This window comes from Polistes fuscatus, unplaced genomic scaffold (genome assembly GCF_010416935.1).
Source record: "Polistes fuscatus isolate 324 unplaced genomic scaffold, CU_Pfus_HIC Scaffold13, whole genome shotgun sequence".
In the NCBI taxonomy this organism is placed as follows: domain Eukaryota; kingdom Metazoa; phylum Arthropoda; class Insecta; order Hymenoptera; family Vespidae; genus Polistes; species Polistes fuscatus.
This window is the reverse complement of record NW_025113031.1, coordinates 3,473,365-3,486,431: the sequence shown is the minus strand read 5'-3', so window position 1 is coordinate 3,486,431 and position 13,067 is coordinate 3,473,365. Positions and strand designations below refer to the sequence as shown.

At 28.5% G+C, this 13,067-nt stretch overlaps 3 protein-coding genes across 4 annotated transcripts; 2 read left to right on the top strand and 1 right to left on the bottom strand.

The window, feature by feature from the left end:
• Positions 1–67: 67 nt before the first annotated feature.
• Positions 68–1,914, bottom strand: LOC122513783 (nucleoporin NDC1). Its single transcript, XM_043630255.1, has one exon. The coding sequence runs from the start codon at positions 1,814–1,816 to the stop codon at positions 83–85; it is 1,734 nt and encodes a 577-aa protein (XP_043486190.1). The 5' UTR covers positions 1,817–1,914; the 3' UTR covers positions 68–82.
• Positions 1,915–2,154: 240 nt separating this feature from the next.
• On the top strand, positions 2,155–2,897 carry LOC122513755 (PCNA-associated factor-like). The gene is made up of 4 exons (XM_043630224.1): positions 2,155–2,286; positions 2,482–2,553; positions 2,615–2,736; positions 2,810–2,897. The coding sequence occupies exons 1-4, from the start codon at positions 2,250–2,252 to the stop codon at positions 2,861–2,863; spliced, it is 285 nt and encodes a 94-aa protein (XP_043486159.1). The 5' UTR covers positions 2,155–2,249; the 3' UTR covers positions 2,864–2,897.
• An 886-nt stretch (positions 2,898–3,783) lies between these two features.
• LOC122513753 (cullin-associated NEDD8-dissociated protein 1) lies at positions 3,784–10,091 on the top strand. 2 transcript variants are annotated; one of them, XM_043630222.1, is made up of 18 exons: positions 3,784–4,109; positions 4,332–4,419; positions 4,782–4,951; positions 5,169–5,382; positions 5,454–5,746; positions 5,821–5,983; positions 6,061–6,331; positions 6,418–6,927; positions 7,004–7,287; positions 7,356–7,487; positions 7,572–7,740; positions 7,803–8,091; positions 8,174–8,372; positions 8,447–8,704; positions 8,781–8,969; positions 9,052–9,295; positions 9,364–9,510; positions 9,642–10,091. In XM_043630222.1, exons 2-18 carry the CDS (start codon positions 4,378–4,380, stop codon positions 9,773–9,775), a joined length of 3,708 nt encoding a protein of 1,235 aa, XP_043486157.1. In that variant the 5' UTR covers positions 3,784–4,109; positions 4,332–4,377; the 3' UTR covers positions 9,776–10,091. The 2 variants fall into 2 exon arrangements, with proteins under 2 accessions (XP_043486157.1, XP_043486158.1); XM_043630223.1 differs by having other exon boundaries at positions 3,784–4,114.
• The last annotated feature ends 2,976 nt before the right edge of the window (positions 10,092–13,067 follow it).

Here is a 13,067-nt window from a genome sequence, read left to right as displayed (position 1 = left end):
AAATATATATCATCACGATGTTGACTATTTTGATTACAAATTTATAAGGCAGTAAAATCACAGACAATTATTTAATCATATTTTATTCTTTGTAATTAAGAAAAGATTGTAATTGTTCTACGACCATAGGGTCAAGAGACAAATCATTGATGTAACTTTGAAATCCTATAGTTATTCTGTACAAACTTCTTTTACTCTCACTTCTCAGAGAATTAAATATCAGTTTGGCGCTCGATTTATCGCTATTGTGAGGTTTCTTATTTAACACATTAGATTTATGTAACTTATCTACACTAACCTTTAATGCTAACAGCGTATTAAATATAGTTGGAAGATCTTTTTGTACAATACCATATGAATCTTCTTCCAAAGATATAATTGCCAAAGAAGAAACAGCTTCGATCGCCCATATTACAGATTGTGCATTAAATAAGGCATATTCAACCTTGAAATCTTCTTGTTCACCAAAGATATAATAAATAAATGGTTTAGAAAGTAAATACGATATTATTGTATCCTTTTTGCGTAGGAAATATTTGTAAGTCAACCATTTAACTTCTGGCGGTTTGGAGTCATCGCTATTGTTCACAGATGGTATTGTCTCTGCTACCAATTTACGCATATTATAGGTGTAATCACTTTTAAAAGCAGACAAATTAGATGCACTTAATGAAATAAGCATCGAATTAGGAGATGAGAAATGTTCCTTGGGTTTATTGGTAATTGTATTGAGCTCATTAGTAAATCCATTGACGAAGTTCAAGACTTTTTCGATAATGCAATTCCAATTATAAGGATGACCACCAGGTTGACTTAAAGTAAATAATATTTTTCTTCTTGTCTTCTGTTTAACAGCCAAAGTAACAAGATCCAAATATGCTAAATGTTGTACCATTGGTATATCATCAGAGGATAAAACGTCGGCCAATGTTATCATAGAGGCATTATTATTAAAGACATTAGCTTGTTGAATTTCTAAGGGTATCCATTCGGTTAGAAATATTTCCAATAACAATGTTGTTGTCTTACTAACAAATATCAAAACCGATTGATATGCCCACAAATAGAATATTAGAGATATACTTAATAATCTTGATAAGCTATCCAATGGTTTTACATCTATTTGTGCAGATGTGATGGATAATATAAAGTCACGCATATAGGATCCCATTAGATAATATCCAATCATGAAATAAATAACAGGCCAGAACGAGATGTACGTTAATGTTGATAATATTGTACAAATACCCGTTTTAAATTTCGAGAATTTGGTCAATGGTATTATATTAAAATGAAAATATCGTTGATTAGACCAAGCTGTGGTCAGGAAGACATAAAATCCAGTCCATAATCCTCCAAGAATTAGAAAATAATGTTCTTCTATCAGGCATGATCCATAGAGTACATTACAATTGTCGATCAATAAATTATGATTACCTTTCTTCAATGACAAATGTAACCATACTACATTACAACCCATTAGAACGCTAAGTATACCTCTTAATAAATATTGGCTGGTAAAGATATGTTGAAGTTTCACAAATCTATTCTTTATGTAAGGCTGACGATGTAAATAATAATTGCAATGTATAATCCCTTGTAGAAGTCCAACGAATATTAAAAAATATATTCGCAATTTTAAGGATAATATAGAATCCCATGTATTCTGCATCCATAACGTAATATTTAAATTTATATTTATAATAAAAATCAAACTGCACAGGAGAATGAATTGTAATACGACGTTGCATATCAGAGCTACGAGCATTCGTTTTTTCAATAATCCTGAATAATCCTTTTTATCAATTTCGAACATTTTAGAGGATTTTTAATTTAACTTCTATTTAATAAACACTTATACTTTTAACTTATGTTATTTAAAATCTTACGTTAAGTTCTTAAATACCGGTTTTATACACATGTGTATAGATATAGATTATATATATATATATATATATATATGTGATATGAACAACCAATGATCGTGTAGATATAAGAATGACGCGGGAAATCTGACACCGTTATAGTTAGTTTCTTAGTTATTTCAAATTTTCGACAAAAATAATTTTGTCATGACAAGTTCTATTTATTATTTTATTTTTAAAGTTGGCACCCCTTAAATTCCTATAATTTCAAACTCTCTCAATTCTACAGCGTACATAAGAGACTTCTTGAAATTTATACAAGAAAAGTAAAGGATATTTTAAAGGATATTTATTAAATTGAAATTTTTATTTATTATTTGAAATATGGTTCGTACCAAAGCAGATCGTTTACCTGCAAAAGGTAAATAAAATTATTTTTTATAATATATAATTACAAACAGAGTAATCCATTTTTTTCTGGCTTTTTTTTGTGTTTGTCTTATTAGTAATTTTGACTTTATAATTAGTATTGTAAAATATTTAACATTTTTAGAGTATATAGTAATTCATAAATAATTAAATATTGTTATGTTATTTATATTTAATTTATATGTAGCTGTTGGTGCTAAAGCACCACACAAAATTTCAAGTACAACAGGTGAAGTGAAGAAAACAGGAAACAATAAAGGTGAATAAAAATTGTTAAGTATCCTCTTCTACTACTATTATAATATTATTTTTATTTTTAGGAAGGAGTTACACTGGTGGAAATCCATATCATCCAAGACAAACTCCAAATTGGCAAAAACCGATAACCAATTTTATGAATCAAAGCATTACCAATACTGATAATGTTGCATCATCATCAAATGTAAATATAAAACAAATAATTACATATATACGTGAATATCTTTAATATAAATAATAATTATTTTTATATACAGGGTAATGGAAACGAGGAAAATCAAAGTGATACCTCTATTGATGAAAATGATTAAAAAAGGAAGGAATTAATATTTTATTATTTGGACGATATAGAAAGAACTTTGTTATATTTTATTCATCAAAGATATTTATTATTTAATTAAAATATATAAGTAGTTTCAATTTTTGACAAAAAATGAAAAAGCGATCAGAAGCAATTACTTTAGTATAACTGTGATTATGAAAAAAAAGATTATAAGTGATAAATAATTTAGTTTTACATATATAAGTATATTTTAATTTAGCCATTTAAATATTACCCATCGACATAGTTTAGAAAACCTTGCATTGATGAAAGATACTTAAATGTATTGGAATTACTTCAGGAACTTGAAACATTTTAAGTGTTTTTGTTACAATGTAAAAAAATGGAGGATCATCAATCAAGGTCTTATTTCTATCTATCTTGAACATATCTTTTTTGCTAATTGTAAGAGAAAAAACCAAGGAAAACTAGGCCAAGCAAGGCTTTAGTGTAGGAGGCAACTTCCCCCTCATTTAATTTAAGTGGAAATCCTTTAGAATGGCTATTAAATTACATTGTGGAGTTAGCACCACTGATACTATTTCCCTAGCCAATTGAATATATGTTATAAATATTAATTTATTTGATTCATTATTAATATTTATAGATTTATATGAACACTTTAAAAATACTCACTTGTTAACATTTCTCTCTCATTTATTATTTACATTTTTATTTTAATAATAATAATATATCTAAATAATTATTGTTTTAATGAGGATGAAAATGAAAAATATTTTTATTAAAAATTACATTATATGGTATTCTCTCTTTCTTACAATTAGTAATAAATTATATTCTTAGTATATCAATTATATTTATAAATATACAGTATAAAAAGAAGAATATATGCATTTTCCCCAGTATTTAACCAATAATAATTCTTGTAATCTGGGGAAAAATAATGTTCTCATATATTGAGAAATATATTCGTATAAACTTTGGCAATGTATAGAAGCGAGAACAAATTAAAACCCGCATAGTTCTATCCATTTTTAATATTAATAACATTTTAAGTACTCATAAATCTAAATATTGTCAATACATTTGGAAATCACATTTAGGAACGCGAAAATAAATATATATCCATAGAAGAGACATTTTATTACCACATTCACGAAGTTAATTCGTAGTACTTGAGATGATGGTGCTGTTCTTGTAGTTTCACGCAAAATAAATCTATACAATAGTGGATGTTAATATCTCTTGGGTTTTAAACAAAGAAAAGAGAAGAAGTAAAGTAAAAAAATAAGTTATATACATATATATGTATATATAGATGTATATATATACATATATATATATATCTATCTATATATCTATATATATATACATATACATCTATTTATTTTAACACAATATATTTATATATACATAGATAAATAAATAAATAATATAGATATATATATATATATATATACACACGCCATTTTTTTTCTTTTCTTTCATTTAAAAAGAAATCGCAACGACAATTCAACCGGCTGTGAAGACAATCTTGCAATCATGGCCAGCGTATCTTATCAAATAGCAAATTTACTGGAAAAGGTAAACGTAAATTTATTAAAAGAAATCATATATCTCTATTTCACAATTTTGCTCTTCCTTTCTATTTATCATTCGTGCAAAATTTTGTTTATTATTGACTTAACCTCACTGTTTTCTTTCTTTCTTTCTTTTATTTCTTTGAAGTATTTTTCACAGATGTCTCATCGATTTAATTAAAATTTGATTTATTTTCACTTATTCATTATTATTATGCGATATTGTTGTTTTATTCTAATAGTTTGTATTTCATATTTATAATTTTTTTTATTTCTTATATCTTTTTAAATTTATTATTACATCTCTTTCTCCCTCTCTCTCTTTCTATTGTCGTTCTTACTTCATAAATAATTTATCTTTCGCAGATGACATCCAATGATAAAGATTTTAGATTTATGGCAACTAATGATTTGATGAGCGAATTACAGAAGGATAGTATTAAATTAGACGATGATTCTGAGCGTAAGGTTGTCAAAATGTTACTTAAATTATTGGAAGACAAAAATGGAGAAGTACAGAATCTTGCTGTTAAATGGTATATATTATTAATATTAATGTTTTAAGTGCATCTTTTGGCTAGATTTCCGTTCAGATTATGATAATCACAGAAAAACATAAGAATGTCTGTTACGGTCTGAACAGAAAGTATACCATTGGTCGCTAGTGATCAACATGATGCTTAACACATTAATAACTTATTTATTCTTTCAAAAGTTCATGAATATTATAAGCATATTAATAAAATTTCACAGTTTGGGTCCACTAGTCAATAAAGTAAAGGAATATCAAGTAGAAGTTATTGTCGATGCTTTATGCAGTAATATGGTATCCGATAAGGAACAACTAAGGGATATTTGTAGTATTGGCTTGAAGACTGTCATTTCTGAGCTTCCATTAGGATCCAGCTCATTGGTTGCTAATGTATGCAAACGCATTACTGGAAGATTAAGTAGCGCTATAGAAAAGGTATATATTATTTAATCGTATTCATCATATTTAAAAAGACACTGCTTACATAATATATGATTTAATTTCAGCAAGAAGATGTATCCGTTCAACTGGAAGCGCTTGATATTGTAGCAGACTTATTGTCTCGGTTTGGAGCTTTATTAGTGACCTTTCATTCAACTATTTTAACTGCATTATTACCACAACTATCTTCCTCACGTCAAGCAGTTCGTAAACGTACCATAGTAGCATTGAGTCATCTCTTAACATCAAGCAATAATTATTTATACAACAAACTTTTGGACCACCTCCTCGAAGGACTTTCATCTCAAACGGTCAAAAGTGTAATCAGGACATATATTCAGTGTATTGCATCGATTTGGTAAATAATATTTCTTTGTCTATTTATCTATAAAAAAAAAAAATAAAAAATATTTTATAATTCTTTGATTATAGTCGTCAAGCTGGACATAGGTTTGGCGAACAAATAGAACGAGTTATGCCATTGATAGTAGGATATAGTAACGAGGACGACGATGAACTTAGGGAATATTGTTTGCAGGCATTTGAAGCTTTTGTATATAGATGTCCTAAAGAAATAACACCGCATATTAATGAGGTAAATAAAACAGGATGATTATGATGATGATGATTATAATAATAATAATAATTATTATTATTATATTTTTCTTTTAGATCATAAAAATCTGTTTGATATATATTGTATATGATCCTAATTACAATTACGACGACGATATGAACGATCTTTCTGATGGGGAAGCTGTTATGGAAGTAGAAGAAGATGGAGAAGATGATGCAGAAGATGAGTACTCAGATGACGATGATATGAGCTGGAAAGTACGTAGAGCAGCTGCTAAATGTTTAGAAGCCGTAGTATCGAGTAGAAGAGAACTTCTGCCTGAGCTTTACAGAATTGTATCTCCAGCATTAATTTCTAGATTCAAAGGTAAGCATTTTTAATCCTTTGATCGCAAAATGAATAATTTTTGATAGACCTACATTTGAATGAAATTTTCTTTGAATATTATATAGAAAGGGAAGAAAATGTTAAATCAGACATATTCCATGCCTACGTCGCTTTGTTAAGACAAACAAGACCTGCAACTGGCGTACCACTTGACCCAGACGCAATGGAAGATGACGATGGTAGTCCTGTATCTTTGTTGCAACAACAAGTACCTTTTATTGTCAAAGCTGTACACCGTCAGATGAAAGAGAAAAGCATCAAAACTCGACAAGATTGTTTTTCTTTGCTAAAAGAATTAGTTCTTGTATTACCTGGTGCTCTGGCGAATCATATACCTGCATTAATACCAGGCATACAATATTCCTTAGGAGATAAAAATTCTTCTTCTAATATGAAAATCGATACGTTAGCCTTTGTACATACACTTTTGGTAACTCATCAACCTGAAGCATTTCATGCTCATATGGCAGTTTTAGCTCCTCCGATTATATCAGCTGTAGGAGATCCATTTTATAAAATCACTGCAGAAGCATTATTAGTGTTACAACAACTTGTACAAGTTATTAGACCTCATGGTAAGTAAATCGTTTAGAGAATTTAAATTCTTACGATCAATAGCATAAGATAATGATTGTTCTTTTTCTTTTTTAGGCAGAACATGTTATTATAATTTCCCTACATTGTCTTCTGACATTTATCAGTGTACATTAACGAGGTTACGAACAGCGGACATAGATCAAGAAGTTAAAGAAAGAGCCATCGCTTGTATGGGACAAATTCTTGCACATTTCGGTGATACCTTGTCTGGTGAATTACATATATGCCTTCCTATATTTTTGGATAGACTACACAATGAAATCACACGTCTCACAACTGTTAAAGCATTAACTTGTATAGCTGCTTCACCTTTAAGAGTGGATTTAAAACCAATAATGGTACGTATTTTATAACTTGGCTTATAAATTAGAATAAGTTATTAAAAATGTACAATATTGTTATTTAGGAAGATGCAATCCCTATTCTTGGATCATTTTTAAGAAAAAATCAGAGAGCTTTAAAATTGTGTTCCTTACCACTTTTGGATACTTTAGTACGCAATTACAGTTCTGCTCTACACTTTGATCTATTAGACACGGTAATTATATTTTAAATATATACACCATCTTGTTATATTTAATAAAAATCGATATATATATATTTTTTTTTTGTATATTCCTAGGTTACAACAGAATTACCTGCTTTGTTAAATGAGACTGATTTACACATTGCACAGCTAACACTTAATTTACTGACTACAATCGCTAAATTACATCCAGGTTCATTAACAAGAGTTTCAGATAATATTTTACCCGAGATATTAGTATTGGTTAAATCACCACTCCTTCAAGGTAAGAATTATACACATTTAATTCATTAAATCATATTCTCATAAAGAATTGATGTTTATCAGGTGTTGCATTAAGTTCTATGCTTGAGTTCTTCCAAGCATTAGTACAAGCTGATATACCGGGTCTTGGTTATCGTGAGTTGCTCACGATGTTAGTAGCACCAGTTAATCAATCCGTGTTACACAAACAAGCTTATCATTCATTGGCTAAATGCGCTGCTGCATTAACAGTCACTTGCCAGCAAGAAGCTCAAGTTGTTGTTGAACAATTTTTAAATGATGTTAAAGAACCCCAGAATGACGCGCAACACATTTTTGCGTTGCTAGTTATCGGAGAAATTGGTAAACATGTGTAAGTTAAAAAGAAAATACAATTTTTTCTTGAATTATCGAATAAGTACTCGTTCATTATTTCCGTATATATTTGATTACAGAGACTTAAGCAGAATTGGCGAGTTGAAAGCAACAATCTTGTCGTCTTTCTCATCTCATTCCGAAGAAGTCAAATCAGCAGCTAGTTATACTTTAGGAAATATAGCTGTTGGTAATCTTCCAGAATATTTACCATTCGTACTAAAAGAAATAGAAGCGCAACCTAAACGTCAATATCTTCTTTTACACTCTTTAAAAGAGGTACGTTAATTACGTGTAAAGTATGATAAACATATAATATTTTTAGACGAATGTTATCAAATAATTCCTTACAGATCATCGCGTGTCAATCTGCAAGTCCCTCCGGTATAACACATTTACAAAATTTTGTACCATCTATATGGATGCTTTTATACAGACACTGTGAATGTACAGAAGAAGGTACTCGCAATGTTGTTGCTGAATGTCTTGGAAAGCTCACTTTAATTGATCCGGCTAGATTATTACCTACGTTACAAGAATCTTTAAAATCACCCTCTGCCCTTATGAGAACTACAACAGTCACAGCTGTTAAGTTCACCATTTCAGATCAGGTGAATGTTATTCATTAATTTGATCATTATCAAATTATTTAATATCGCGTATACAACTAAATATATATTTTTGAAGCCTCAACCAATCGACGCTATGTTGAAACAATGTATGGAACACTTTTTGGTTGCCTTGGAAGATCCAGATTTGAATGTGCGAAGGGTGGCATTAGTTGCTTTCAATTCAGCAGCACACAATAAGCCTATGTTGATCAGAGATTTATTAGATTCTGTTTTACCACATCTTTACACCGAAACCAAAATAAAGGTACTGAAAACATGAAAACGAAAAGAAAAGAAAACACTTCTAATCAAAATATAATATTCTTTATTATATATTACATATATAGAAAGAATTAATCAGAGAAGTAGAAATGGGCCCATTCAAACATACAGTAGACGATGGTTTGGATTTAAGGAAAGCAGCATTTGAATGCATGTACACGTTACTGGACTCTTGTCTTGATCGATTAGATGTTTTTGAATTCTTGAATCACGTTGAAAATGGTCTTAGAGATCATTACGACATAAAGATGTTAACCTATTTGATGACTGCTCGCTTAGCACAATTGTGTCCAACTGCAGTTTTACAAAGTAAATTTTTAAATGTAATTTAAATAACAATTTGTGTGTATAATAATTCTAACACTTTGTAATTGTAGGGTTAGAACGATTAGTAGAACCATTAAAGAGTACCTGTACTATGAAGGTCAAAGCTAATTCGGTTAAGCAAGAATATGAGAAACAGGATGAATTGAAACGTTCTGCACTTAGAGCTGTTGCTGCATTACTTACTATACCGGATGCGGGTATGCATAATTGAAAATAAAAAAGAAAGATGAAAAATAAGTTAGAAATATAATTATATTATGCGATGAAAATGAAGAAACATGTGCGATTTGATTGTTTAATTATTTCATTTCGTTGTTTTCTTTTCCAGATAAAAATCCATCGTTAAGTGAATTTGTATCGCAAATTAAAGCAACGACAGAATTACAACCCTTATTTGAAATCATTCAGAAAGATTGTACTGGTAATAACATGAATGAAACTAACGCGATGGATCAAAGCTAAGAGAGTTTACACTACACACCCATTAACTTTTATATTTCACAGATCACCTGTAGCTAAATGCACGAGTGATCGTACTATTCATAGTTTATTTGTATACGTTATTTTTTCATTATCGTCGCTACAATTTAGACAGATATGGTAGTTGTGATAACAAAAAATAAACAAACAAAAAAAACAAAAATAAGATATAAAAGTAAAAAAGAAAATGTATGTGATTTCATGCTCTAACAATGTACTGAGGATTCATGCTTTAAACAAAAAAATGTATGTGAGTGCATGTTCTGTATAAACATTGCAATAAATTTTCCGACATGCATTTAACGATAATATTAATATGCATATATATACACTACGTATACTCTTATTTATATATAAAATGAGAAATGAAAAATGGAGAGAGAGAGAGAGAGAGAGGGTTCGATAATGCAGAAATTAAAAAGAAAGTCTTATCGTAATGGGAGAAAAACAAACAAAAAAATTGTAAAATTAAAAATTGTATTTCTATTCGACTTCATGTATCATAAATGGTCATTGCACGAGTTTCTATATGATATAAAAATATATGTTAACAAGCAATTAATAATCGATCCTCGATTATGATTTTTTTATTAGTCGACCTACTTTGTAAGACCGTCCAAGCTAATTTATTATCTACAGCAACAAGGTTATTGCTGATCTGCACTTTCGCTTGTAACAACGCATCACTGTTTATTTTATATTCGTAACATGTAGTAGTGTTAAAACGAGCCTATCAAACAACAAAGCTAGATCCAATATATAATTAAATGAAATAGATTTTTCCACGAACTTAATAGATAAAAAGATTAGATAAAATAAAACGAGAAAGAGGATTTTATGAATCACCTTATACTCATACTTATGAAATACTATTGATTTATTTGATCAATATTTTTGTATTAATTAAATAATGGTAAGTATTTTGTAAAGTAATTGAACGATATAAATATTTCATTTATTATAAATAATATAATTAATTTAGTCGAGATATATTATTATGATTTATTTAAAGTATTGATAAAAAATATTTAAAAATACTTATGACCCAACAAACATCAGCTATTATGAAATTGATTTTAATTATTATTTACATGTTTTTTTTTCTTTTTTGTTTAATAATGTCAAGCAATGTGATATATAATTTATTTTAATTGTTCAATCAAGGAAAGTTTTGCTTAATTATTGGATCTATAAATAAAATTGTAGAAAATAACTTAAAAGGCGAATAAATGAAAAGATCTACGTTACGTGACTATTCGTAGATTTCCTGACTCTTGTTACGTAACCATTTTTATGATCTATTAATTTATATTTCGAAATTAGTTAGGCACCCTAAACGTATATCTGACGTCAATCACGCACCCTACCTCCTCTAATCTTTCTAATACTTTTATAAATTCATCTTAATTTATATTTACATATGATATTATAATTATATATATACACATATATACATATATATATATTAATTGAAGATTTGTGAATAAAATTAATAAACGCACAATATTTAAAATTATTCAAACAAAATTAAAATAGGAATACGAATAGAAATTACATTTTAATCTGTGATTGATATTCCTTAATGAATTATTCGAATAATTGTTTATTAATATATAAGTAAAGATTTTCAAAAAAGAAAAAAGAAATATTATAGAATCTTGTTTAAAATTATTCTACAAATAGATATTTGTTCATTAGTCATTTTAAAACGGATTACATGGACGTTAATACTATAATATAAATAAGTATATGTTGTGTAAATTTCTCGTAAGAGTTAAGATTAAGAGAGAATTGTTTGGCTACATTCTTCGAAGCGTCAAGAAATTTAACTTCTTTCATTGCAAAGGATCACGTAGATAGCTTCTACACTTGTAAGACGACCGCTTTTAACTCGAGACACGCACACAGACATATTTAGACTCTACACGTTTTGTTCCTGTTTCTATCATTGATCTGATCACATACACATACACATAACAGTATATATATATATATATATATGAAAGTATGTATATTCCTGTGTATATAAATGTTCAAAAATATGTGCGTGCGCACGCGTTTGTTCATACACATTAATAGGAAACAAGAACAAGTGTTACCGGCTAAAATGGTTGTGTGAGTGTGCGAATAAGTGAGTATATATAGATGTATATATAAAAGTTACATGTTTATGTGAAGACAGGTCCTGTATATAGCACGAATACGTCGAATATCGAGTACCAACAATGTACTCACATGCATATGCCTTTCCAAGAAAAGAACATACAAATTTTTCGCCTAAGTCCTTTTCACTTTTAAAATGCAACTTTATTTCTCTCATATACATATTATTAATTTCAATCCGAAAATTTATCGGACAACATAATTTTTTCTTCTTAATTATTTATTAATTTAAACATACGAAATTTTAATAATTTTATTTAAAAAAAAAAGAAGTAACAATCATTTTTAATAATATTTTATAATTAATGTAATTGTAATAATTATATATATATATATATAATTAGTTTTATTTTTTTTTTTATTTTTACTTAAAATCAGTGACTAGATTGATTCACGTAGTAGGACCCTAAATTTATAAAAAAAATTATGAATGCATTATTTGTTAGATATTTGTTTTTGTTAAAAAAGAAAGGTAATTTTCTTTTTTATTCTAGAAATTTGATTGATTCACGTAGTAGGGAGGTAGCCCCGCGGTCGGTAAAGAAACTTACAAAAACTTTAAGTGCATTTGTAAATATACATAATTTCGTAGGGGAACGTGTATTTCATTTGTACTCTTTTTTTTTAACTATTTGGTACTACGTGCCTTGCGAGAGAGAAACAAACGTGCATCGAATATCTTCCCTTATATTTTCTTTTCCTTTTTTCTTCTTTCTTTCTTTCATTCTTTCGAATGCATTAATAAATTCCCGCCGGCGAGACAGGGTCGTATCTTTTCGCAGGAGGTTAAAACCGGTCGGTTAAAAATTGCCGCCAAAACTTGCTACCTTATGAGAACGAACTAAATTATAAAATACAAAAAAGGGAGATAAAACACGTAACACGTATAATAAGGTTAGTCATAATAATGTTAATTACGTAGTAGTCACGTAGTATATCGTCACGGTTAATAAACTAGAATAAAATTAGAAGATAGATACTCGGTAAGGGTACGTTAACTCCTACGCGTGCTAAATATGTTTGCCGGATATAAATATATATGTATATACATATATATAAATATATATATATATATATATATATACTTAAAAAATCATTTAAAATTTGTAGT